The sequence below is a fragment of the Plectropomus leopardus genome, chromosome 10, assembly GCF_008729295.1.
Source record: "Plectropomus leopardus isolate mb chromosome 10, YSFRI_Pleo_2.0, whole genome shotgun sequence".
Taxonomy (NCBI): domain Eukaryota; kingdom Metazoa; phylum Chordata; class Actinopteri; order Perciformes; family Serranidae; genus Plectropomus; species Plectropomus leopardus.
The window spans coordinates 9,951,249-9,977,697 of record NC_056472.1 but is presented as its reverse complement, the minus strand read 5'-3'; the positions used below and the strand labels follow the sequence as shown (position 1 = coordinate 9,977,697).

General features: G+C 39.2%; 1 protein-coding gene across 1 annotated transcript in view; it reads right to left on the bottom strand.

Annotated features, from left to right (window-relative positions):
* The window catches only part of lrp1bb (low density lipoprotein receptor-related protein 1Bb), a 393,508-nt gene extending 374,365 nt beyond the window's left edge, over positions 1-19,143 (bottom strand). The window contains exon 1 of the mRNA XM_042494695.1: positions 19,092-19,143. Coding sequence (XP_042350629.1) covers positions 19,092-19,143 — 52 coding nt within the window. The remainder of the gene's footprint in view (positions 1-19,091) is intronic.
* Between the last annotated feature and the right edge of the window lie 7,306 nt (positions 19,144-26,449).

Sequence of the window (26,449 nt, the reverse complement as noted above, 5' to 3'; positions counted from 1 at the left end):
CCACTGCTTTGTGCCAAAAGGGGCAAGTTAAGGTGGTTCAGGCATCTTATCAGGATGGCTCCGGGCATGTCCAACTGGTAGGAGGACCAGGGGTTGACCCAGAATGCACTGGAGGGATTATATATCTTATTTGGCCTGGGAATTCCTTGGGGTCTCATAGGAGGAGCTGGAAAATGTTGTACGGGAGAGGAATGTTTGGAGTGCTTTGCTAGGTCTGCTGCCCCCAACCCGACCGCGGACAAGAGGATGAAAATGGATGGATGAATGGATGGTTGGATGGAGCCATAGTCTTTGGCTTTGGTTTGCAGGAGGCTAAACTATTAGCCACATTTTCTCTCCATCTCTTAAACGCTTTGCCAATATTTACAATATTTTACTCTGTTTATTGTCAGACTCTCTTTGTGATAAGTCCATCTTCTTTTTTGGGGTTGCCTTGCAGTGCAGGCAGATGTCACCAACACTGGAAAAGCAATTTTCTCTGAAAGATTCTCTGTCAGGCTTTCACCCAAGCCCTCAGGAACAGTACCAAGGTTTGAAGCAAATATAACATAGTGGCCAAAAGTGGAATTACACTGTCCATGTCTGTCACATGATGCCATGGGGCCCAGAAAGACTTTTTCCCATAGACTTACATTGGCAAAGAGATGTCTGCAAATCAGTACATTTTATTGAATGTCACAACTCTAATAAAAATTACTTATATAACTATCAGGGTTTGATCCATTAGAAAGTCTAGAAGTGCCAAATCATGTTAGCTGAGTGCTAAATTGTGAGTTTATAGTTCGGCTGATGAAAAGTTACCTGCTCAGGCACACGTGGCTCCACACATCTCTAGTTTATCAGTTTATTTGGATCTCCATTAGCAAATGCTTTAACATTAGGTAGTCTTCCTGGGGTCCAATTCTCTACAGCACATGCCTTATAGGCTTCATCATAGGTAAGATCCAAGTAATTTAATATTGTTGAAATAGAGCGTTTGGCCAAGTGTCCTATCACAGCTTAGATTTTCTAAAGCCTGAAAAATGACCTTAGGGGAGCTGCAGAAGTCTAGTTTTCTCAGTCCACCTGAATTGCAATATACTCAAAGTTTATTACCAGGATATTTGCCTAATGAAGTAAAAGTTAATGTGCCTAAGTGAGTTTTAACTACATGAATCATATTTACTGTAGCAGCCTGGTGCAGTATTACACTAATGCTTTAGCCTGAGAACAATAATGATATTAATACGAATGTGAGCACACATAATGGCCTGGTAAACCAAAAAAATAATGCCTTTTAATATTAGATCATGTTTTTTCTTAAATGTCAAGGACACACTGTAGTTCTCTATCCAAAAGGATGGTCGAATCTATGCAGCTTGGAAAAGATGGCTTTCTCTGATGTTGTTTGTTTAAGAATAGATGCTCTGTCTCATCAATCCTACTTGTTTTGGGGGTTCAAAGGGACATTTTGTTGAAAGCATATTAAGAAAAACAGTGTATGAAAGTCCTCTGTTGAAATATCCCCTCATTATTTCAATCTCTTTTTCAATACTTTCAAACTTTTCTTCTTATGTAGACAAAAACAATACAGGGGGCATTCAAGTTCTCTTTAAAACATATTTTCTGTACGGAAACATAATTTCTGGGAGACAGGCTCAAGGTTCTGTGCTGCTATAACCTGTAGTTGGAGGATTATCTTTTGTTATGTGCTGTACTGTTAATGCCCATTCTCCTGTAAACATCAAGCATTTTGTTACCGGTGCAGAAAGCCACCTCGTTCTCCAGCACTGCTGTACCTTTTTTTTTTTTTTTTCTATTTCACCGTGAGCACAGAAAAAAAGATCATTTATATCAGAACTTTTTGAATTGCTCATAAGGTTCTGCAGTCAAGGCATATGATTAATGAACTGCTGCTGTGTTTCTCTCTTTATACAGCCAAAAATGTGAAGGTTGAAAGTCAGGTTCGAAAAAAATGATGTAAAGTAAAACCTTTCAACTCAGCTCAGTAGAAGACTCTGTGATTCCTTCAAGCTTTCGAGCCCCCGGAGCCACACAGCAGCAGATCAGTATGGAAGGCAAAAATGAGAATTTTCCAAAGCCGGGTGATTACTCTCAGCTAGCCAGTCATTACTGAAAAGCCTAAAGAAGAATGAAGCACATTCATTATTCGTGCCATAGCATAGCTCCTAACATCTTGGAGCGACGTATCACACGCAGGATATATACCCTACAGCTTGCATTGAACACTCCAGCAGACTGGGCACATTTTCACTGTGTGAAGTCGTCTATCATTCTGAATCTGACGGACGGTTCAGGTTATTGATTTTACGAGAGAGGCTTGGTGGGAGATATCTACGGGTGCCATCAGAGACCAAAGAAGCTCCCACTGTTAAACATTTATAGGTTCACTAACTCACTGAAACTTCCTGTGGTTTTTTCCCTGTTCAGATTGTAAGTGTACTGTATGAAAAATCCATAAAAGACTTCAGGGAGGATTGTTAAACCTGTCAGTTGTGAACTCATGAACTTAATGAGCAGTTTTGCTAAGAATTTTAATTCTCATTTATAGTGCTTATTGTGTAAATGGGAACTATGAAAAAAAAATCCAATATTGTTGTACATTCTAAACCACAATAGACAAAGCTTATCAAAATCACTCTAAATCAAATAATATTTTTATACCTGTACAGATAAAAAGCTATAGTTTCTATTATTTAATATATATATTCTATAAAAGATCAACATTATCATGGTCACTGATACTCGCACAGTTAATTTCCTCACCAAGATTTTTTTTTTTTTTTAAACAGACCTTATAGTTTTTTTTAAAATATAGGCTGCTATCAGACATTCAAGATATGTCTCCATGGTGAAACAGATAAAAAAAAAATCAAAATTACAAACCCTGTACTAATTTTAATGAGCTAGTATTCCAACATATATCCATTTGGGACCAATGAATTAGAATAAAAAAAACACAGCAAAACTATTAAAGAGCAGGTTTTTTTTTTTGTTTTTTTTTAAATGCTAATTCTAACAGTCAATTTTAATGACATTAGCTTAGCATCACCACCCTGACCACATAAGGACAAATACACTCTTTGGTAGAGCACGTTTTGAACCTTATTAAACTGTTATTTTTTGTTAAAGTTACATAAATCTGTTCAGTAAGACCTTGAAACTATAACATGAAAAAAGATATGCCATCACTTTGAAAATCCCACCACACAGAACCCTGAAATGACTTTCTGTATGTAACCTCCTGTAGGAGGTGAAGTGAAAAGGCAAACTAATTAGAAACACAATGACATCTAGTAATTTTGTTTAGCATAACATACCTACAAACTCAAGCAGGTTGAGATAAAATTCAACACATCTTTCAACAAATATAGTGACTCAAAATGTGCTCTACCAGTTGAGCAGAAGGTTAAAGGGTGAACATGCCATCTTTGGAAATTATGTTTGAGAGATTCTTTCCTGAGGCAGCTTCAGTCCATCTAAATTAAGACTATAAATAAGTGTATGACCACGACTCTGCTATCTCCATAACATTCACACGTGGTCTATTTTTCTAAATCCAGGGGGAATTTGCAGGTGAGAACCTCATTCCAGAGTGCCTTTGAGCTGTATACTCATATATACTAGACTCAGTATATCAGCTCCTCTGTAATTTAGTTTATATTTTCCACTCCCATATCTTTAAATCTTGTTCTCTATACAATGTTTAACATATATGCAATATTAAACTATACATTTTTAAAGTCTCTTAAATAATTTAGCTCACTTTAAGATTAAAATCTACATCACAGTGTTTTGTTCTAGATCTGGTTTATTCACATGTTCATTAGAGATGAAATCTGAAGGAGACTGGAAACACAACAAGGTCCACTGGCCTGCAGACCAAAATACAGTCAGAAAAATCAATAATTTATGTGTTTCAGAGTGCTATTTAAATGATGAAAACTCAACCTGACAACCAAACGGCTACCTCAAACTGTTTAATGAGCCTGCACTGTCAGTGATAGCTGTTGTTGACATGGATATGCATTAATACACACACACACACACACACACACACATCACAAGGCTGTTACAGGTAATTATCTGACAAGGCAGACATTTCTCATCTGTTTTTGGGGAAACAATGAGCTGTAGCATAGTAGGTCTCATAAAGCTGCTATCAATCAAGACGGAGGGATTTAAGTGGACTTAGGTTAAGCTTTGATTGCCGTACACCAGTGGTGGATTTACTCTGTGGTCTATTTCTTTACTACATACTAAAAAGCGATGGACTCCCAGAGGTTGGATTTAAATAAAAGTAGTTGTTTGAATTAGCTGGCTATGAATTATTAATAGTACTTGTAGTAGAAGTGATGCTGTTTTACCACCTTGACCCCTACCAAATGCTGAGAATGAGATGGTAATAAAGTCTCAAAATTAAACCAGCTATCTGTCACTGCACTTGAGGTCATTAAAGTGTAAAGGTGCAGATTTAACAGTGGAGATATAAAACTGTGGTCATCCGTGAAAATTCCTGATGAATTTTCATGCATTTCCTCCACAGTGCAGTGACATTTTCATCACATCTTTTTTCTACTTTTATGTTTTTTGTTCTCTTCACTGCAACCCTTGTGTAAAAACATTGGCTAACTTGATGGCGGTCAGCTTGTGGGCTTGATGTCACTGGCTGCTGTTATAAACAATCAAATGTTTGGCTGCACACCGTGGCTTCTTGGCTGGTGTGCCAGAATGTTCTCTGAAAGTAGTGACAGAGTGATAGTCGGAAAATATAAACAGCACTTGTGACAGCCGGCTGAATTCATAAGCCAGAGCTTTTAGCAGCATGGTGCTGGGAGAAGCCACGCTGCTCACAATATTTTGCACTGAGAGGTTTCAAAAATATAATGAAACTAAACCATGACGCTGTCAGCTATACGGTTGTGGACAAAATAATTACAAATACTTAATGAAAAAAGAATTTGACTGTCTGATTATTAATTTATCCATTTTAATGGCTCTCATATTCTAATTTAACCACTGACCACTATTATTACTGAAATGTCAGTTGTCTCATGTTGCACACATATACTGTACATATGCTAATAATTCGAGATAAACCCAGTATGACCCTCCTACTTTTCCAGCAATGATTGTGATTTATTAACATCAAAGTTAAAGCTGCTCTGTTAACTGCAGGTGAAATGAATAATTCACAAAAAATGGATTGTGGCCACTGATAGAACCATGAATTGCACATCACTTGCAATCACTATCAGCCCAATCTCAAGGTCAATACCCCTCACTCCAAATTCGTCAACTACTGCCACTTTGTCAGAGATGTCAGCATCAGACACTGACACAAAGAGGCACCTTTTGTGGTGGTACAAAATGCCGGGTGGCGGTAACTATCCTATTGCAAAGAGCTAGAGTCCCAGATGAACCGAGAGGAGAAGACTGAACAGCAAAACAGAGGAGGGGACTTTCTTTTTGTTTAGTCCATGCACAGCATTTTTAACACCACAAACACATATTTTACAGCAAAGCAGTCTGCTGTCTCTCACACTCTGTCACATGATGTAAAATTTAGGCAAAAGGAATTATGCTCATTGGTTAATGAGATTTGATCAGTACCTCAATCTATGTGTGTCTGACCCAGGAGTCATTCAACAATTATCATCACCATAGCAACCATTAATTGAAAGTGGGGACACAGCTGATTAATATTGGCTGATTAGACTCTTTCTCAGTAGCTTAATTACAGATTAACACAAAAAAGTTAACATGTTAAAGTGTAATTGCTATTTCAGCTCCTTTCATTCTGCCTCTTGTGAAGTGACCAGTTTGACCTGGGAGTCCCTCGGCTACTAACTGCAGTTGTTTGATTCTTAGGTGATGTGAAACACACACACACACACACACACACACACACACACACACACACACACACAGAGAAACACACACACAGCTCCTTTCTGGTATGCAGCAGTGCTTTATTCCAACTAAGACACATAAATTGCACCTCAACTCCTCCGTACAATTAAGCTCAAGTCCTGACAATACAACTCTGAGCATCAGCTTTTCAGCAGCCAGCTTTCTTGTTGCAATTTCTTCAGATCATTCTTTCTTTAGATTGACTTTTCATAGTAGGAAAAGCACAAGTATTAATAATGACATTAACTGTGGCTCTGCTCTATTGTCCCTTAAGCCATGACACTGTGCTGTTATTAGTGTTGTTTCAAGAGTAAGGTGTTTTTAATGAAAAACATCTGATAAATCCACTACTGAGCACCAAACAGCAGAGAGACAAAGTTAGCAGCTATGGGTGCGTATAGTGAAGCAACTAGCAGTTAAGCCTGACATTACCAAGCCACCAGCAAGCATGCCGGGCTTTGAAGTCATTTCTTATGTAGTGGCTAAACAGTGAAACTATAACCTCTAAGTCTGTCAATTGATGCAAGAGGGCCCCAAAAGACCCTTTCTATTAGAATTACATTGGGAAAAAAACATCTGTAAATCAATGGATACATATTTTGAGCGTCACAACCCCTGCCTAATGACTCGCTTCACTGTCAAGGTTTGATCCATTTGGTACAAAAACTTTGAAATGTCTAGCAGAGCCTAATGATGAAATTGTTTGTTGCCCATTTAAGTTAGTGGAGTGCTAAACTAAAGCTTGTAGTGCAGGCTCAATGGTGCTGGAACAATGCCGATCATCCGCATAATTTTATATGCCGCAGTTGAACATTTTTGTCTTTGTTTACCGCTGAGCAACTTTCATAGTAATCAAAGGGGTCCTGCCTTCAACTTGTATTCTCTTTATAAATCCATAGATATTACCCCACAGGAGCTGGTGCACACCAAACAAGAGCTAAAGGAGAGTGGCTTGTTGCACTGCACATAAGTGTCCAAAAATGATATTGCAGTTTAAGGTCCTTTTAAGGTAAGGTTAACTTTTTTTTTTTTTTTTTAAATTAGCTTATTTACTTAATTTCAGAGTAAGACAAACAGATCAGTGTTAACCTTATGCCCTTCATCTATCATCTATCTATTTTATAGATGTGTGGATCTTAGCTTAGCATAAAGACAGGAAGCTGCTAGCCTGCTGCAAAGTGAATGCCCATGGACACCAAATGAATTCACATTTTGATAGGGGGCACATGCTGTACTTATTCTTTGGCAGAAAAACTGCTGCATGCAATAGTGCACACAGCCTCTCAGAGTCTTGTTGACACAGTGAGTTTGCCATGTTTGATTGCATACTGCCTATACCCATTGTGACCTGCACCAGAGACAATAACCCATGCTCAGTGAGCAAATCTATCAACCCAAGCCATGTGGGTTGATAGATGCTGGAAGATACTGCACAAAAGTACTGCATGTTGGACAGATAAAACTGGAATTGGTTGTTTTCTGGGTTTTTTTGCATGAATTGAACAAAACATAACACAATATATATTAGATGTAACACACTTTGTGGACCCAGTCTAGCTGTTTCATCTCTTTCTCAGACAGAGAGTGTCTAACCTATATAATTTATAAAGGCTCTTATCTAAGTATTATTTGTATTTAGACCAATTACTGAACGTCACTTACCATGAGACCCGCCTATATTTTTTTTAGAATTATTCAATTTAAATCTAGTACTCCTTTTAGATGGAGGTCTGCTCACTTAACTTGAACCATTGAACCAGACAGCAGCTAAAGGTCAAGTGTCCAACATTATCATTTATACTGAAGACTCTCTTTCCACATAAAGTGATTTACACAAAGAGCTGAGCAACAAGGTCAGTTTGTGTATTCACTCAAACCTGCCTCTTGTTGTGGTTCCATGTATTAATTGTTTCACAGATAGGGTAGAAATGTATTTCCTCTCTTCTATCTGATGGAGATCAGAATCCCGCAGCGGTGCGCAGGGTGTATACATTTTAAAACCTTCGGCCAAGCCTGATACATTCATTGATACCGGTTCAAGCTCTTCTCACTTCGGAAGGAGAATGTTTTATTCAACGAGAAGCGAGTCTCACCTTTATAGTCATGGCGGCTGGCTGATGAGGGCATGCACTACATCTTTTATACCTCCATCTCATTCTTCATCTTAGGCATGATATTTTCTCTTCTATTCATTTCACCCAGCTGCCAGGCTCTCAAGAAAAAGACTACCTTTTTTCAGCAGCTTGGTGATGACATCATTATCTAGACCTGTGTAATGTGTGCTTTTATGAGGCTCCCACAGATTGCTCGCTCTTCTTTCCTTGTACACAATCTTAGACACAAAACAGACACCTTCAAACCTGCTAATGTCACTAGGGTGACACATATGTTTGAAGAGGTATATCCATCTCCATTTCCATCCCATTTCATCAGCAGCCAAAAGTGTTTTCTACAAGAACCTTGGATGGGCTGTGGTGCCTCTAGAAATATTTTATATAGTTTGCCAAATTGAACCCCTGAAAATCTTGGGGTGGCACACCAAGACCAAAAGCAATGACTGAATATCAGAAATTCTTTAATGCTGTTGCAGTATGTAAGCTAGATAAAAACTACATGTATGAGAGTGCAAACCAAGCCCCCAGAAAGTGTGCCAGGCTCTGATGCAAATTTTGTATAGTGGCCAAAAGTGGAATTACACTGTCAGTCATTTTCTGTAACCGCTTGTCCTCGTAAGGGTCGCAAGGGGGGGGGCTGGAGCACACCCTGGACAGTTCGCCAGACCATCGCAGGGCCGACACATATAGACAAACAACCATACACACTCACATTCACACCTAAGGGCAATTTAGAGTCACCAAACAACCTGAGCTGCATGTCTTTGGGAGGAAGCCGGAGACCCCGGAGAGAACCCACACAGACACGGGGGAGAACATGCAAACTCCGCACAGAAGGGCCCCCACCTGGACCGAACCCCGTTCCAACCGGGATTTGAACCACGGACCCTCTTGCTGTGAGGCAACAGTGCTAACCACAAGCCACCGTGCCGCCTGGAATTACACTGTGCAGATCCGTAACATGATGCCCACTGACCCAGAACGACTTTCCCCCATTGACTTACATTGGGAAAGAGATGTCTGTAAATCAGTAAATAATCTTTTGTGTGCATCAAAACCCCTGCAAAACGACTCATTTCACTATCTAGATTTAAGCCATTCAGTACGATAACCTTTGGAAAGTCTAAAAGAGCCACAAGACTACATTTTTTAGACTGCCAGTCAAACTAGCAAGGTGCTAAAACAGAAGTCAGTTGCTCAGCCATCAGAAGTTACCCGCCTGGGCACACTTGGCTGCACTCGACTGCTGTGAGTCTCTACTACACATACTCTATGGGCCAGTAGATCTGGGTATTTTACACTGATTCTACACCCAGGAAAAGAGCTTCTTCTGCATTATGAGTGGCTCTCATATAATGAACGCGCTCCCACCCCCATGGTTGGGGCAACAGCTGTGGTCCCTGTTTACTTCCTGTTAGTTACTGCATTAACAAAGATTCTGACAGGAAATACAGAAAGACCCATTTAGAATGTTTATTTTATCATGTTTGAAAAGTGATATACTTTAGTTTCTTATTTTACAGTTAATGCTATAACTTATAATGTGCATAGACTAATACTGGTGCAGTTAACATTTTGAGTTCCACAACAATCCTGTTTTAATGTGTTTTGTTTCTGCATTTGCATATGTAAGGTGATTCATAGATTTTAAAATAAGCTGGTTGTCCTTTTCCTTACAAAGACAAATATACAGCTTTTATTTGAAATTGTAAATTGAGTGTAAGGAACAAAAATGGGCACAAGCCTACTCAAGTTTAAAAACAGAACACAGACTCCAATTATTTTTTGATTATTGTGATCATGGCCATGGCCCCTCCTGACCATCCATTGGCCGTGCCACTGTGGAATACGAGGCCTCGGGCATTCACAAGCCCCATTTATTAGTTAACAGTAATAAGCAACAACGGATTAACAGATAATGATTTGTTTATTTATTCATATAGCCCTGCAACTGGATGGGGACAAACTGTTTTCAGGCAACACGGACATTCATGCACACTGCCTATGATATTTTGTGTAGTTCTACACAATACCGCAGGCTAGCTGCTTTGGATCATGTACATTTATGTGTCTATTTATGGTGCATCCAGTAAGATATTAGTCTGTTGACGGTCGCTTTGGTGGCATGTTTGGATTAAGATGAACTCACAGCTTTTTTAGACAAAACTGCCGCAACATCCACTGATGTCATATGAGCATGTCTGAAGGTTTGCAGTGACGTAAGCTTCTCTCCTTCCCTTCATCCTCCTCTGAAGACCATTTTTAATGGTCTTTACAAAACTGTTATGACTACGCTTAATCTAGGCTAATTAACGGTTAATGTAATTAACCGTTTCAAACACGTGAAGCAGAATGGTTAAATTATTTTTGGTTAGCCCCCCACCCCCACCCCTTGGCAGTGCCACTGTAGATGTGTAGTATTCACAACAATTGCGTTCTGGTGTAATTCTTTTGGAAAAGCATAAATCTGACAAATGTTTGCTTTACGGTAAACACTTCATGATTAAATGCCTTATGTCATTTTTATTCAGTAAATGAATGACTTTTGCTGTTGAATGTTTGTGCTTGTACATCAATAAATTCCTGTGCATACCTTTGCATGTGTGTGTGTATGTGTTATAGTTGCACTGATGCTTTTTGTGTGGTTTATAGAGTTACAATGCAGCTGTTTTAATACACACCGTGTGCATGACTTAGTCCCACTGTCTCCTATCAGCCAGCAGAGATAAATCAGGGCTTGTTGGGTGCCTGCTGAAGCACTAACTGTGCCGGTTATTCTGATTCTCAATACATTTACCCAGCTTACAGCACTGCAACAGTTATTCTAATTCAAATCCCTCATCCTATGGATGATGGAAGAGACATAAGATTTTTTTTTAAGTCTTTGTTTGACTTAGTCAGACCCTCTGTGGTGCAGCTGATATGGAAAAAAAGGCTTGCGTACTTTATTTAGGTAGTGAACAGGGACGGTTTTTGAGAAAACATGCTACTTTCATGCTCCATGTTGTTTAAAAAAAGTGCCTATGAAAAGCAAATAATGTTCATAATGCTCATAATTCACAGCTGTACTGTTTTCATTTTCATATTTAAACCCTCCTTCCCATTACAGTCTGAATTCTGCACCTTGTGTGCTTTAAAACACAAAATTGAATCAGCTACATATTATTGCCTAATTACACAAAATGAAGTGTTACTAATTATGCCAGTCACAACACTCCTTTGTTTGTCTCAACGCCAGACTCAACACTTCTCAGTCCATGCTGGACTTATTTTGGAATAATTTCTTTTTAACATCTGCCTGTTTTTTAAACTTCAAAACATCATCAAAAATGCCTTCTGATTAATGAAGTGAATAGAGCAGACTGAAGTATAACTACTGAGTTTCCTCTTACAGAGTGATTATCACATTGTGACTACAACATCAACTCATTCTACAGGAACAATCAGGTGATAAATTGGTTAATAACTATTTCCACTACAGTCATTTTATGACAGCATTAGTATAAAGTGGCACTCAGATGGCAAGTAGCACCTGCGTTGTAGGTTTACTGATGCAGGTGAATAGACAAGGCAATGCAGAGTCAGGAGCCAGTGTGACCTCACCTCTGCTGTGATTGTTTCGGGTACACACCTGTGTTAAAGTTGAGACACTCTTAACTTCTGAGATAATGACATTGGGAGGGAGACTGCAGGTGACACTCACCGCAGTTAACCATTTTTAGGGGATTAAAAGGTTGGTGATATGGACTTTAGCTAATGTAACTGTACTGGAAAATTATTCAATATGAGAGTACTTGATGTCATCATGTATAATATTAACTTCAAGAAGTTTCCACAAGTCTCAGAGTCCTTCACTGTCTGCAGGCAGGCATGTGTGGAGACTCCAGGGTGTCTGAAGGTTAAGATACTGCAAGTTCAAGACCTTGTTTTTGGTATGTCTTTGTCCATGTTCATGCTGTAAAAGAAATTATCAGATCTGATTTTTGTTTTCACTTTAACACAGTGTGACCTCACCTCTGCTGTGATAGTTTCGTATATAAATATGTTTAATGAAAAAAACACTACACTGTAGTCATGCATAGCATATGTTCTATGTACAGTCTCCTTAACGCCAATGATTTGGATGATCACTTATCTAAATCGGGGACGTACCCTTCATTGAAAACTGACAACTTGTGAGAAAAAAAATCTGCAGTCACTTTCTACAGTAAAAAGAAATGATAGGGAGTCTAGATAATTAGCCTTTTGTCAACAGCTCCCTTTACACTGCCTTTCAAGGCAAGACTATTGCACCATTATGCTGCCTTGCCACTCTGTATATTAGGGATTTGAATGGGGGTACAGAGTTGTCTCACCTCAACCCATTCACATCCCCCGTACATTACAATGGATATAATTTTTGTAGGCAGTCAAAATCTATGATTAGTGTCATCTGATACCACCCAAATGCACAGACTTATTTGATGGGCTGTCTTTAAGTCAATCACTGTGTTCCACATCATCTTATGTGGACTGCAGTAGAGCAGAGCCCCCTTTTTCACAAATGTGGCTGACTGTGAGGAAAGAAGGAAGTGCATGGCACATTACAGTTAATAAAATATATTGTTAATATACAAAATTTGTGTTTAATCTGTGTTTAAAGTAAACATCAAATGTTATATTACTTATACATGTTAAATATTATATAAAAGCTTTACTTTTACACAGGATTTTTTTCAAAAATGTCTCTCCATTGGAGTGGACAGTGGATCTGAATGTCACTTAAAAATGAATGGGGGAAACACAATTGAAACAGGGAAATACTGTTCAGATTTGAATTTCTAATGATACATTCTGCTTTTAATGCATTTCATTGACTGTGTTCACAGAAAATTCATCATCTGGAGGTGTTCACACACTATTTTCAGGAGATACTTCAGAAAGTGAGGTTATTTTGACGCATGATGACACACACATTAAAAATATATATGTAAAAAGCAGCTATTAGCAGTTAGTAGCTAATTTCGAGAACAAGAGAGAATAAGAGAGCAGTACATGTCTGTAAAGTGGGAAAACAATGATATCAAGGAGCTCCTTACCGTCCAAACAGAGGACAAGACCAGACACAATATAACAGGGATGGTAAATGATATCTATTGCCATGTTATGGCATTGTTATTGTTTAAAAAGTGCTGCCCATCCATATCTTATATGTCACGTGAGAGGCAGACACTGTTGTGTTAAATGTCAACCTTCACGCCTCTTTTGGAAGGCATAAAGAAGGGACTAAGTAGCAGCCATATAGTGAGGTCTCTATGTAAAAAGAGCTACTGATTTGGCAGATATTTGCTTTTACTGTATACCACCACTGGATACCACACTGGATAAAAAAACAAAATTACTACTATTACTAAAATGGTGAATTAACCACTAACTAAATACATATCTCAAGCAGTGAAATATAATGAATATGCTAGTATGTAAATCTTTTTATTTTCTAACATGACTCCAGCTACTGGACCAGCTGGCAAAACAGGTTGCTGTTGTAAGTTGCAGTGTGAGGTGTCTTTATGAGCCAGTGGGATGGTGGGAGCTGGGGACACAGGTGACGCTGGAGCTGGGAGCATTTAGTATGGAAAAGATTGTGTCGTTGTAACCTGTGTTGCTAAAGCTCCTTTTACTTTCCATACTGGGTTGTATTTTATATTTGTACATCCACTTCATATTCTGGTAACTGCTCTCTGTGTAAATGCAGCTTATTTTTGTACAGCGCAAAGAAACTCTGGAGCTACGACAAAGAACAATTAAGCATCCGCTAAACTTTTTAGTAACCTAAAAAAATATGATAGTTTGTTGGGGTAAGTATATGTTGTGCTGGTAATTGATGATTTCATGTTTAAATTTGTGGCCTACTTTACTAATAAACAGTCACTTGTGCTCTCAGAAGAGCTCTTAGGTGTCTGCTACACTCTCAAGATGGCAGAGGAAGAGTCGCACCTGGGGCCTCCACTTCCTCAGACATGATTCATCTTTGACATTTAGGAAATTTCAAAGGTAAAAACCCCGAGAATTCAAATGATAGCCAATGAGAACTCACATCCATCCAATTTGCAATGTTTAACCACAACAAGGCATCAAACTGCCAATGTTTAAATGAATATAGCATGTCTGAAGAGTTCATGGGGAACCACTTGGCAAGTCAAAAGAAATAAATAAAAATCTTAACCTTGCAACTAGGGAGATGCACTGTTTTTATTTAGTTGCATTTATGTGTAATTGAGTTGTAGCTACATTCATGTGAGGGTGTGCATTGGTTCCATTCAAGAGCGGTGCCATATCTGTTGTGAACAAGGGTGAAGAGGAGCTCTTGTGAAAAATCCATGGGGAAAACTTTCAGGGACCAGCTTCTAAAGGCTTTCTATGTACTCAACATCGAGAGCCTTACTAAATCATGTTTGTTAGCACTTTTCTGATACACGAGGGCCACTAACTGTTGAGATCCTGTAAAGCTGGGCATTCACTGTATGATTTGAGCCTGACTCATTTTAGAGTCTAAAAGAATTTCAGCTTCGTCGGATGTCATATGTCATGCAGTGTACGGGGGGGAGCAAGGATCAATAATGGCCCAATCAAATGTTCCCAGCCCGTTGTCGGATATTTGGATGTTTTACTAATATTTCTGACATGTCTTAAATTTTGGTCAGCCGTCATCAGGCGTTCACACAGTTGAAGCAAAGCCAGAAGTCTAATCCAGAAGACCAATGCCTTTATAATCACTCAATCAATTGTACAGTGTATAATCAGTTTGTTTGTTGCCGCTGCTAACTTGTTAATTTGTGTATGTGTTTGTTCATGTCTATCTGAAAGAGAGATACTGAGAGAAAGAAAATAGCAAGGATGTCTCTACATTATGATAAACTATATCTCTGCAAGCAAAGAAATTCAATTTTTTAAAAATTAAAAAACATTTCTCATGCCTCCACACACCAGTCAATTGAACTCACAGTTTACATCCATGTCTGTGAAAACATGGATGCTTCACACACATCTTTCCCCCTGCAGCACAGAAGATCTATATAATCAGCCCAGTTTCAAGGCGGACACCCAAGATTAGTGTCACCAATTCAGTATCTGACCAAATGTCTCCCCTTCTGTTCCTGAGTCATGCCTCTGACTGATGGCCAGGAAAGTGTTTTTGCAGAACATTATGATGTCACTTTAAAGTTGACCTTTGAACTTTTGGATATAAAATGTCAGAACTTCATCATTACATCCTATAACCCATTTGTGGAAAATTTTCTTGAATTCTTGAGTTATGGCCAAAAACATGTTTTGTGACCTTGACTTTTGACCCTTAACTACCAAGTTCCTTCTTGAATCCAAGTGGACATATCAGCCAATTTTGAAGAAATTCCCTCAGTGTTCCTCAGATATTGAGTTTACAAGAATGAGATAGATGCAAGATCCCCGTGACCATGGCTTTTGAACACCAAAATCTAATCAGTTCATCCCTGAGTCCAAGTGGATGTTTGTGCCAGACTAAAAAAATAAAAAAAATCCCCTGAGGCATTCTTGAAATATAGCATTCACAAGAAAGAGACAGATGGACAGATGGATGGGCAACCTGAAAACAAATGCCTCCAGCCACAGCTATCACTGCAGCAGAGGCAAAAAAACCAAAACAAAAATGGCTCAAATTGTACAGTGTATGTCTATCTTTAGACTCTAAAACTATGTAGGGCCTAATGAACATGTTATAGTCAGATCACTGCATATTAAAGTCCTTGCTGTGACTTTGTATGCATAACATTACTTGTACAGATCTACTTTGATTTGCATAAGCCAGGGATAAGCAAATATCAAAGCAGGGATGCACTATGAGGTCAAGACCTACAGTTTGAAACCCATTTCTACTTTGTGTGCCCTGTAGAATTGGAATCTGCTTAACAATGTTCCATCTTAGAGTATATTTTACTGCATGATTAATGGCTTCTTGGTCATAAAAACATGTCTACTAAGACATACTAGATGTCAGCATGAAGCTGGTTTAATTGGGATGCATTTGACCTGCATGCCCAGTGGTGTGCAATGATGCATGGAGAGCAGAAAAGAGAACCTGTATTTTTCATGTGTGCTGCAGGGAATAGCTTGTACAAACATGTTAAAATGACATTATTTTTTTAAATCGAGTAATTAAGCTGACACAAATCAGTTTGAAGCCACTAATTATGTTAATTATCTTGTTGTTGTTTTTTTGTTTAATGTTTTGTGTAATTGTGCTAATATTGTGTTATTATTACTGAGAACCCCCTTGAAAATAAGAGGGTACATCTCAAGAATTTCCAACAAACAGTGGAGCAGGTTATATGACTATGACTTTGTTGTGAAATCATAGTTGAGAAAAGTGGGTATTTTTATCACTAAAATAAAACCATATATTGACTCTTTGGATCCAGTTCAAAAAGTGCACACTGACTTTTATGTGCTGCACAAAACCACGTGTTAAAATAGGTCTGCCGAATGTACAATTATGAACACGCTCCTGCTATTGAGCTGCAGTCCACCCAATCTCAGCTGTCTCTTAAAAATCTTTCTCTGCCTGGTTTATTCCTCTTCATCTCTTGCTTTGAAAAGCAAAATCAATAAGGCATGATGGCTCTCACCTCTCTTTCATCTCATCAGTGACAAAGACAAAATGTCCTTATTGTATAGGCCTACATTCTGTGCAATACGTGGCAATAACTAGATCCTGGAGCATCGCATGAAAGCAAGTCAAAGCAGAAGGTTGGAAATCGACATCGCTGCATACAGTGTGTGTGTAACATAGAGTTGTTTAAGTAATCAATTTCACACACTTTACTCTGCCTCCAAGCAAATTGTTTTTTTGGTGTTGAGCATGTTTTCTTCACCATGTCTTTCTATAAGGAAGTCTGCTATAGAATTTAGAAGAATTTGTGTTATGAAAGCAATGCATATTGTTGTGTGTCACACACCAGGGGAACTGTCCACAGGAAAAGGCAGTGCTTATAATAATTATATGAGCATGCACTCTGCTTGTGTTTTCTCAGGTAGAAAGTTAAAATGGTGGTGTGTGAAATCATACAAAATAATCTGCACAGGAGCAAAAAGTTCCTGCGATTTTGGTATAATCACCTCTGTCTCTCACAATGTTGTGCACCTTCCTGTTGCTTGTGATTGCGACCTTAGCTTGAATAAGCACAGCAGATTAGATGTGCAATTACGCTTCCCTCATCTCAGAAAAAAAGCCCTCAATGATTTGTCCTGAAAAATTACTGTTGCTGTCACACATACTTTCATCATGTTCCCTCATAAATGCCTGCTTGAAATGTTTCTTGAAAAGCAAAAAGTCAATCAGAGAAGTGAAGAAGAAAACTAAATGTTCACAATGGAAGTGCTGTTAGCTGTTGCCCCAAACAACGGCTAAACAACTGTAAAAATAATTATCAAATGCATGAATATTCATGGTGGTGTTATGTTTAGCACTGTCACCTCACAGCAAGAGGGTCTTGGGTTTGAACTCAGGCTAGGGGTTTCAGTGCAGAAGTGACCAGGTGAACAGTAATGCAGAACTGTGACATTAAGCAATGTGGTAAGAGTAAGAAATATTATTATATACTATACATCGTTTTGCATGCATTTATGAGCAGAGGTGAGATTCAATATGAACAAACTCTACATGGACACACACACACACACACACACACACACACACACACACACACACACACACACACACACACACACACACACACACACACACACACAGCATATTCCTGTCAACCAAACACTCTAATGGTTTCAGAAGTAAAACTCATGGTGGATTAGAAGCACCAAACTTCCTTCATTATTACCCAGCAAACCAATTATAGTACCTAATTAAACAGATTCATCAGACTGACCACAATGTCCCCAGAATGGAATTAGAACACACCTGTTGTGATAACATTTTACGTTCAGAATTACCAGGTCTCAATCCAACCATTAAACAACATTACTGTTTCAAAAACCCCGTAATCTCCACACCTCTGACAGATTTCTCGGTGGAAAGTCAATTATATCATTAAGTCAACACGTATTCCTTTTATAATGCCACCTAACTTCATGGGCTGAAAAAGAGATTACAAATCTTCTTTACCACTTTCATGACAATCACTTCAAATCCTTCAAAGACAGACTCCCATTCCAAAGGGTCCATGAGTGGTTCAAGATGGGAAGGGCCACAGTGGCCCAGTGCCTTTCCACTTGGCAGGTGAAAGAAATGCCACTCTAAAAATAAGATTTAACGGTACAGTATGCAGGAATTGACAATTACTTTTTGTAAAAAGAATTGCTGAAAGGGAAAGTGAAAGCCAACCCTAGATTCAATCTCGCTTTGCATGCTGAGCATAACGCCTCACTGTATTTGCATTTTATGGATGTGATTTTCATAGCTTAGATACATGCTGCCTGTGATCTGGCACCTGGTTGCTACCTTTTTATAAGGTGTTGACTTCACCTGCGCGCTGTGCCCAGGAACATCCTGAACAAAGCAAAAATACAGGCAGATTCTCTGTAGATAAATACACTGCCACACACTCTTCTAGTGGGGCAAAAGTGACTACTGAGAGGAATTACTTTTGAATAAGTTTCGGTCTCATTCACAAATCTGTGCTTAAATCGTGCGTACAAACGTTTTATTTGAAATCCGGGATTTAACAGTATTTTCTCAACTGAAATTTTTCATACTCAAATTTAGAACTACCTCAGACCATAAACACAAAAGATAAAGACCAGGTTGTCTTAGAAACAGAAAACAAACATTTTAACAACATATTAAGAACATATTAAAACTGCATTCATTAAAAATAGGCTTAAATAGACAATATTAAAACCATTAATTTACTAATGCATGCACTTATTTCATCCTCGGCCTTTCATCCTCATCAATTATTGTCATAATTAAAATACTCCACAATAAAAACCAAGTGTCTCCGTTTTACCTTACACTGGACTATATGAGAATTAAATAGGGTATATAAATATTTAGATCTACCTCCACGCAATTGTTAAGATATCATATTTTACCTTGCAGTCCGCAGTCTGTGCCTTCAGCATAGAGCGTGTCAGAGACAGACATGTTTGAAGATGACGAAAATAAGCAGCATGATCCTAATGTTTACACAGCAGCGCTGACCGTCACAATGGTTGGAATTAGGCAAAAAAAAGTCACGTATGGTTAGGTTTTTGGGACTAATCCACCTGATCACCAACCCGCCATATAAGCACACTCGTGCTCCTTATACAGCACTGTCTTTCAGCGCTTCACGCGCACGTGACTGGTTCTGTCCGACTGCATTCTCAAGTGACACCACCTGTACGCGTTGCATGTGGATGCACCTGCTGCCCTCTGGCCTTTCGACAGCGTATCATAACAACGCTACTGGTTCTATCTGAGTGCGCTCTCATCTGTCGCCTCCAACTGCATTCCGGTTGGACACAGAAAGTACCTTTTTGTTCCACGCTTGTATGCCAAAAGCACTTACAGAGTTGCGCTATGGGATGAGTTCTAAGTAACAAGAGGCTGGCCTGCCAGTTTACAGTTCTGATTCACCATCATACACACGGACGAAGGTAAGAACAAAATCACTCAGTGTGCACATGTCATGAATCAAACGGTACTTTTATAGGCACACTTATTTTATGTGCAGAGTAAGAATGTTTATATGCATATGTAAGTAAATAAGGCCCAATGACTGTAGAAAAAATCCTACAATAATAATAACATTAAAAAAAAGGTCAACATTCATATGTTCATAGAGAAAAGCTGAAATGACTGTTGCACTGAAGAGGAAGTCTTGGCCAGGATATCCACTTGCTAAATCAGATCTGCTAAAATATTGGTGGTTGCCCCCAGAGGCTTATCATTGTCAAATCTATGGCTGCTGTGTTCTGAGATTGCTGTCACTATTTCTCCTTCTTAGTCCATTTCATATTCCTCACACTATACACTGACCTGTCCAGTTCCTTCAAAACATACAATGTACAATGTACATACAGTACATACAAAACACTGAAACATTTCACTGCTCTCCTAACACACACGTACACATGTAGCCTACATGACTCCAACTTTATTTTTAGACTCTCAACATGTCCCAACCTGCATCATTATAACTACTTTATCTTAAAGTCTGTATGTACGTTTTCTGTCAGTGTTTTGTCACATGATTTCACCTGGGCTGTTTGAGGAACTGAGTCGTCTTGGAAACAGGAAGTCTTTGCTTGCTAAGTAAATACAATCATTAGTGATCTTCTCTGCACTTCTTTCCAACAAACACTCTCCTGATGGAGTACCCCTAACAATTTGTGCATGAAGCAAGGGATGCAAAATCTGAGGTTGAGTCAGTACCGTGCCATCTCTTACTGCTTAAAAGTGTTTCTGTAAGTTCACCCTGACTTTTACTGTCATGTTACGGATTTGTAGAGCACAGATGTAAAACCATATGCGGTGCATAGACCTTGGATGACCAGGTACAATAAAATGATGCCCTCGGCAGTAACATAAACTTGAGAACACTGATTTGTGAGTATCTTTGATCTGGCTCTCACACCATCATCACACATCATATATCTCACGCATGCCATATTTTGCTGCTGCAGATGTCTGCATTAATGCCCATGAAGTTTATCTTCGTTTATCTATCTTCCTCAGGCTGCAGACACGCACCTGGTCCAGGTGTATAACCTCACCCTGCTGTGTTCAGAGGAGTACATCATAGAGCCCCAGTCAGATTATGAATTTAACTCTAACAAGCAGTACGCCAATAGAATCCCTTACTGCAAAGGTAATAGTAAGGTGATGACACTAACATGCTGATCTGTGTTGTGCTGTGTGTTCTAAGCCCACCCTGATCTCTATTTTACCTGTCTACCTCTTTGTTGTGTGAGCCACAAAAGACTTTATCAACTTTTCCCCCAACATATGCTTTAGTACTCCCAAAGACCTGTAAACAGACTTTGATGTTTAAAATCAGTGAAGTTCCCCTTTGAAATGATTTATGATATGCTAATCACTCCGTGGATTGCACTACATTAACCACCTTGCAATAGATTATTCCTAAATCGGTGCTTATCCATTATTTGACTCTTTATTTTAATCATTCTTTATGTAGTGCCTCTCTAGTGCTCTGACCACTCAAAGTGGTGTACACTGCATGCCATGTTCACCCATTCACACTGACGTTCTTCCACTGATGGCAGAGGAAGCCATGCAAGGTGCTAATCTGACGCACAATTGTATACCTATGGCATAGCCTTTGGGAGCACTATGGGACTCAGTATCTTGCCAAAGGAAAATTTGTCTTGTTAACCGGAGGTACCGGGAATCAAAACGTTGTTCCTTCAGTTAATGGATGACCTGCTCTATCTCTTGATCAACAACCCTGTTTTGTTTCATTCGTTGTCTCTTTTTCAATTTCATCTATTTTATGTACAGACGGGACCCACCAAATAGATTTTACCAACTAATTGTTAAAAACTGTACACTTTTTGTATATAAATCAACTGTAACTTCCCTAAAATGATGATGATCTGTGTTTGAATAAGATGATATAAATTAAATAACTAATAATGGTATGAGAAGAAATAAGGTAACATTTTGCTATGATGATTATTTCATAGTTTTTTTTAGGGTCCCCAGGCAGTAATCCTTGTATGTTAATTATGTTGGTAGGATGATGGTTAAGAGACTGCAGGCCTTTATATTACAGTCTATTTTAAGTCTCTTTCTTTGCAAGTGAGACGCTGACCTGTAAAATATGTGTATGCTAAGTCACTTTGTGTCTGATACTTGCACTTACCTTCTTTGTCCATATGAGCTGAATGGCTGTTCAGATCCAGGGTTGGATGGTTGATCTCCAGGTCCAGTAGGGTAGTGTGGGACTGATTTATGAACAATTCTGAAGAAGGACGATTGTTTTCACTCAGTTTTTACTAGTCTTTTTCTCAATGTTTCTGCCCTCTCAGACACAAAGACCAGTCCTCAGGATGAACAAAAAGTGGAACTAGCCACCATGCCTGAAGGTGGAGACAACATAAATGGGCCCCAGTGCAAGGCGCTACATGGGGTTTCTTCAGGCCTGCCAGACTCAAAGGCTTCCCCTGAAATCACTAGTCCTGCCAGAGGCAGCGGCCAGTCATCAGTGGTAAGAAGGGTAGCTGTACCTTTCCTGCCCGATGCTTTGGTGTGATACCGGTGTGATATTGAGGAAGGCAAATGTGAACATACTAATGGCTCTGATGATTCCAGGAGGATTGTCAGTCATGTCAGCCACTAATCGAGGGTGAGGCCCTCTCATCAAATCTCCTCAGCTTCTCAGCAGCAGCCTGCTCCTCTTTGCTCTCTTCCTTTCTTCTCCTTGTGTAGGAGCTCAGTCTGGCTTCAGCTACACCAGCAACATCCAATCCAGGCAGGAGCACCATGAAGATCTGGATTTTTAAAAAGCAGGAGGATTGACAGGAGGAGTATCAGAAGGAAAAGCATAAGAAGCATCATAAAGATAAGCAAAAGGAGCAGCAAGCGGAGGAGCATGAGGGGTTGTATAAGGGGGAGAGCAGGAGTAACAGTAGGAAAGGCATTAGGAGCAGCAAAATTGGGAGTATAAGGAGCAGAGGGGGTGCATAAGGAGCAGCAGGAGGAAAAGCATGAGTAGGAGCATAAGGAGCAACAGTAGGAAACGTGAGGAGCTGCATAAGGGGTAGCAGAAGGAAACGTGTGAGGAGCAGCATAAGGGGCAGCAGAAGGAAAAGTTAGAGGAGCAGCATAAGGAACAGTAGGAGGAAAAGCATGGGGAGCAGCATAAGGAGCAGCAGGAGGAAAAGTGAGAGGAGCAGCATAAGGCTGAGCATAAGGAGCAGCAGGAGAAAAAGTGAGAGAAGCAGCATAAGGAGCAGTGGGAGGAAAAACATGAGGAATAGCAGGAGGAAAAGCATGGGGAGTGACAGGAGGACTGGCAGGAGGAAAAGTAGCTGGAGGGAAGGTGTGAGGAACAAAATAAGGACCAGTAGGAGGAAAAGCATGAGGAGTAGCATAAGGACTGGCAGGAGAAAAAGGTGTGAGGAGCAGCAGGAGGAAAGGCTTGAGGAGCAGCAGGAGGAAAAGCATGAGGAGCAGCATAAGGAGCAGCAGGGGGGTAAGTATTGAGAGAAAGATAAACGAAAAGAAAGCATAAAGGTCAGCCTGGGAAATAGGATAATAAGTGGGGATATGAGCAGCAGGATCCTGTCGTCTCCTCCCAATGGTTGGTGTTGGTAACTGCTGCAGTGGAGGAGAGGGAGGTCTGGCATTTCTGTCAAGTCTGTGAGGCTCAGGGACCCTAAGCAGATCCTCGTCATCCACATCGATGACGTCTTCTTGTTCATCAGGGGGACCTGAGGGGAGAAAAATGTACAAAAAGGTCACATTCACATTTTACTTCCATAAAAGAGGCTTCAGCAGGAAGCTTGAAGGCCTAATTAATCATTTTTAACCATGTAAATTGCATAGGTATATATATTCATATATATATTCATATTTTCATACATCTACACTAACTGTGAATACTGTCCTGCCCCAGGTTAATCACAAGTGCCTTGTAGAAAAGCCAACAAGTCACAAGGTGCTAACACTGCATTTAAAGTTAGAGCGATGCTGCATTAATTCTAGAGCCACTTTTTGCACCACTTTTTCAGTAAAATCAATAGTTTGATCTGCAAGGTCTTAGGAGGCAACCATCTCTGTGAACACATAGCAGGCAATATATAGGTGACTGAGGTAAAGCCCATCAGGGTTAAATCTTTGCAAATCATTTCTAAGCCTATTACAGTGGATGTTTTCCATACAAGGGTATATCTAGAGGAGGGTTGACACACAGCAGCAGTGTAAACATTTGTCCAACAGAGTCTTGCAATATTCCTGCATCAGAGATACAAACCCTAATTTACTTTATCACCCCTGTGTGAACTGTGTGTTTCCAAGAAGATGTCAGTCTCTAACACTCTCTGGTTTACAATAAACTATGCAAATTATGAGATGGCCAGACAATCAGACTAGAAACAGTGGTGGTAGAATTATTCATATTGGTTTCTTAAATAAATAGAACACTTTCTTGATTTAAAAATACTCCATTACATATAAAAGCACAGCATCCTAATTATTTAAGTGAAAGTAAAAAGTATTCTCAGCAACAGTTTCTTAAGTATTAAAAGTCAAATGTATTATTTGGCAGGATGGCCCCTGTGAGTGATCATCACATATTGTATTATTGGATTATTTGACATGAAGCAGATTTTGCTAAATGGCTACATTTACATAAACCTTAATCTGTGGCAAGGAGAAGGTTTTGTAATCTGATCACGTCTTTTATGCAAAATTTGCAAAGTAACTGGTGATTATAGCTCTTACATAAATGTGGTGGATGATAAGTATAAAATAGCACAAAATGGAAATACTTGAGGAAAGAAGGTATCTCTAAATTAGCTATATTTAAGTAAATGAGTATTGTACTTATATTCCACAACAGTTCAATTGTCTATTGTCACTTCATTCATAAAGAAATGAATTCTTCATTAATTGAATCATCAAACAAATTGTAGATTAGGGCATCAGGTTGTTACGGATGCAGAACTGTGGGTGCCTTCATTACATCGTATGCAGCCAACAACGGAGATTTAGTAAAATGACAACCCAAACATCCTAAACTAGCCATTTAAAACTGGTTACTGTCACAGTTTGTCTTTACATGACCAACTGCTCCTCTCAAAACTAAAATACTGAATCATAGATTTCTGGCTAAAGATCCATTAACACCTGCTTATAACACCATTGGTCTGTAGCTGCATTTCGAATTATTTCTGGAAAAAAACAACAACAAAAAAAAAACAAAACAAAACACAGCTATCAACATTAAAGAACAGGCCATGGTTTGCTTACACTTGCACGTCCTCACATTATCAATACACCATTTTTAAAACATTCTGCACCTATTTTGGGAAAATCTGTACACTCCTACTACCTAATACACCAAAAACATATGTGTGTGTGTCCAGTGCCATCCAATAGTGTTTGTCACCCTGTTTTTTTATTTTTGTTTTAACAGAAAACTCTTTTAAGGATCTCAAGAAAGTTCAACTTAAGTGTGATATTAGCAGCTGTCTTACCTCCAGAGTAGTTGAACCAGTAGTTCAGCAGGGTCTCCTCCATGGGTTGTCCATTGAAAGCCATTTACACATCAGCAGGTTGCTTAAACAATGAAGTTTTCTTCTCGGTTCTGGTTCAGTTCCAACAAATGATTTCCAGGCAATCAGTTATTCAAGAGTTGAGCTTTCTGCATATAAGTTTTGCATCGGGTCAGCTTGAGTCAAGTCCAAGTGCAAATGAGGAATTGCAAAAGCCTGCAGCTCTATAAAACCTTGGATCAAGTCACCAGTCTGTTACCATGAGGTTCACGATGAGATGCTTTACAATAAAGGAGCGGTGTTAATTACTTGACCTCCATGTAAGTGGTGATGTGTACGCCTTTTTGAATTGCCTCTATCAACTTTCAGAAACTGTCAGGTACCTTCATTTATCATCAAAATGTTCAGACATATCAAGATCTCAGAATCAACAGATTGTTTTTGCTTTTGTAAGAGCTGTTCTACACAAATAGTAGGTAGTAGTTAACTAGTTTATACACTTGTTCATCATGTTTATAGTGGCCAAGTTTTCTGCATTAAGAAAATCTCTGGATCATCAAAATGAATTCTGTCTATCAACAGTATTATTTTTTGCAATAACCATATTAGTGACCGCGCGCTGCCACACATTTATGCAGGTGACATGTTTTAGTAGTGGTGATGTCACGGCAGTGTCGCACGGCATCTCTATGATGACCAGATACGGTGGGTACTATCTTCAAATGGAAAACGACTCCCAGAAAAGTCCCTGATACCAAAGTCGAGAAGTGTAGAATAGAGCTGGTACCATGTAGTGGAAAAGCACCATAAGAGAGAAGTGACTGATGCTTAGGGCAGGTCTTCTCCTCTGTCTATCCCTGAAACAATGTGAAAAGTTCCTACCGGTGCAGCAGGAAGGGGTCTAAGTCTGGGACAGACTTTTGCATTTAAGGGCTGGCCACTGTATGCTGCAGTTCAATATACAGTAGATTAGAATACACTTGAAGCCAAAAAGAAAGGATGTGGTTGCAGTTAGACCCCAAAATGTTGTCGTGATGACAAGAAAAATCACTTTTGGGTATACTGTTTTGAATTACAGAGATATGTAAAATCAGCAGGCTTGTTTATTTCTGTTATCAGCAGTGACTACCATTTGAAGATATATAGTTATGTCCCTTGCTGGGCTTTTTTATGAACTGTGTTGCTTTGTTTACATCTTTAATAAACTAAATCTAACACCACAAACGCTA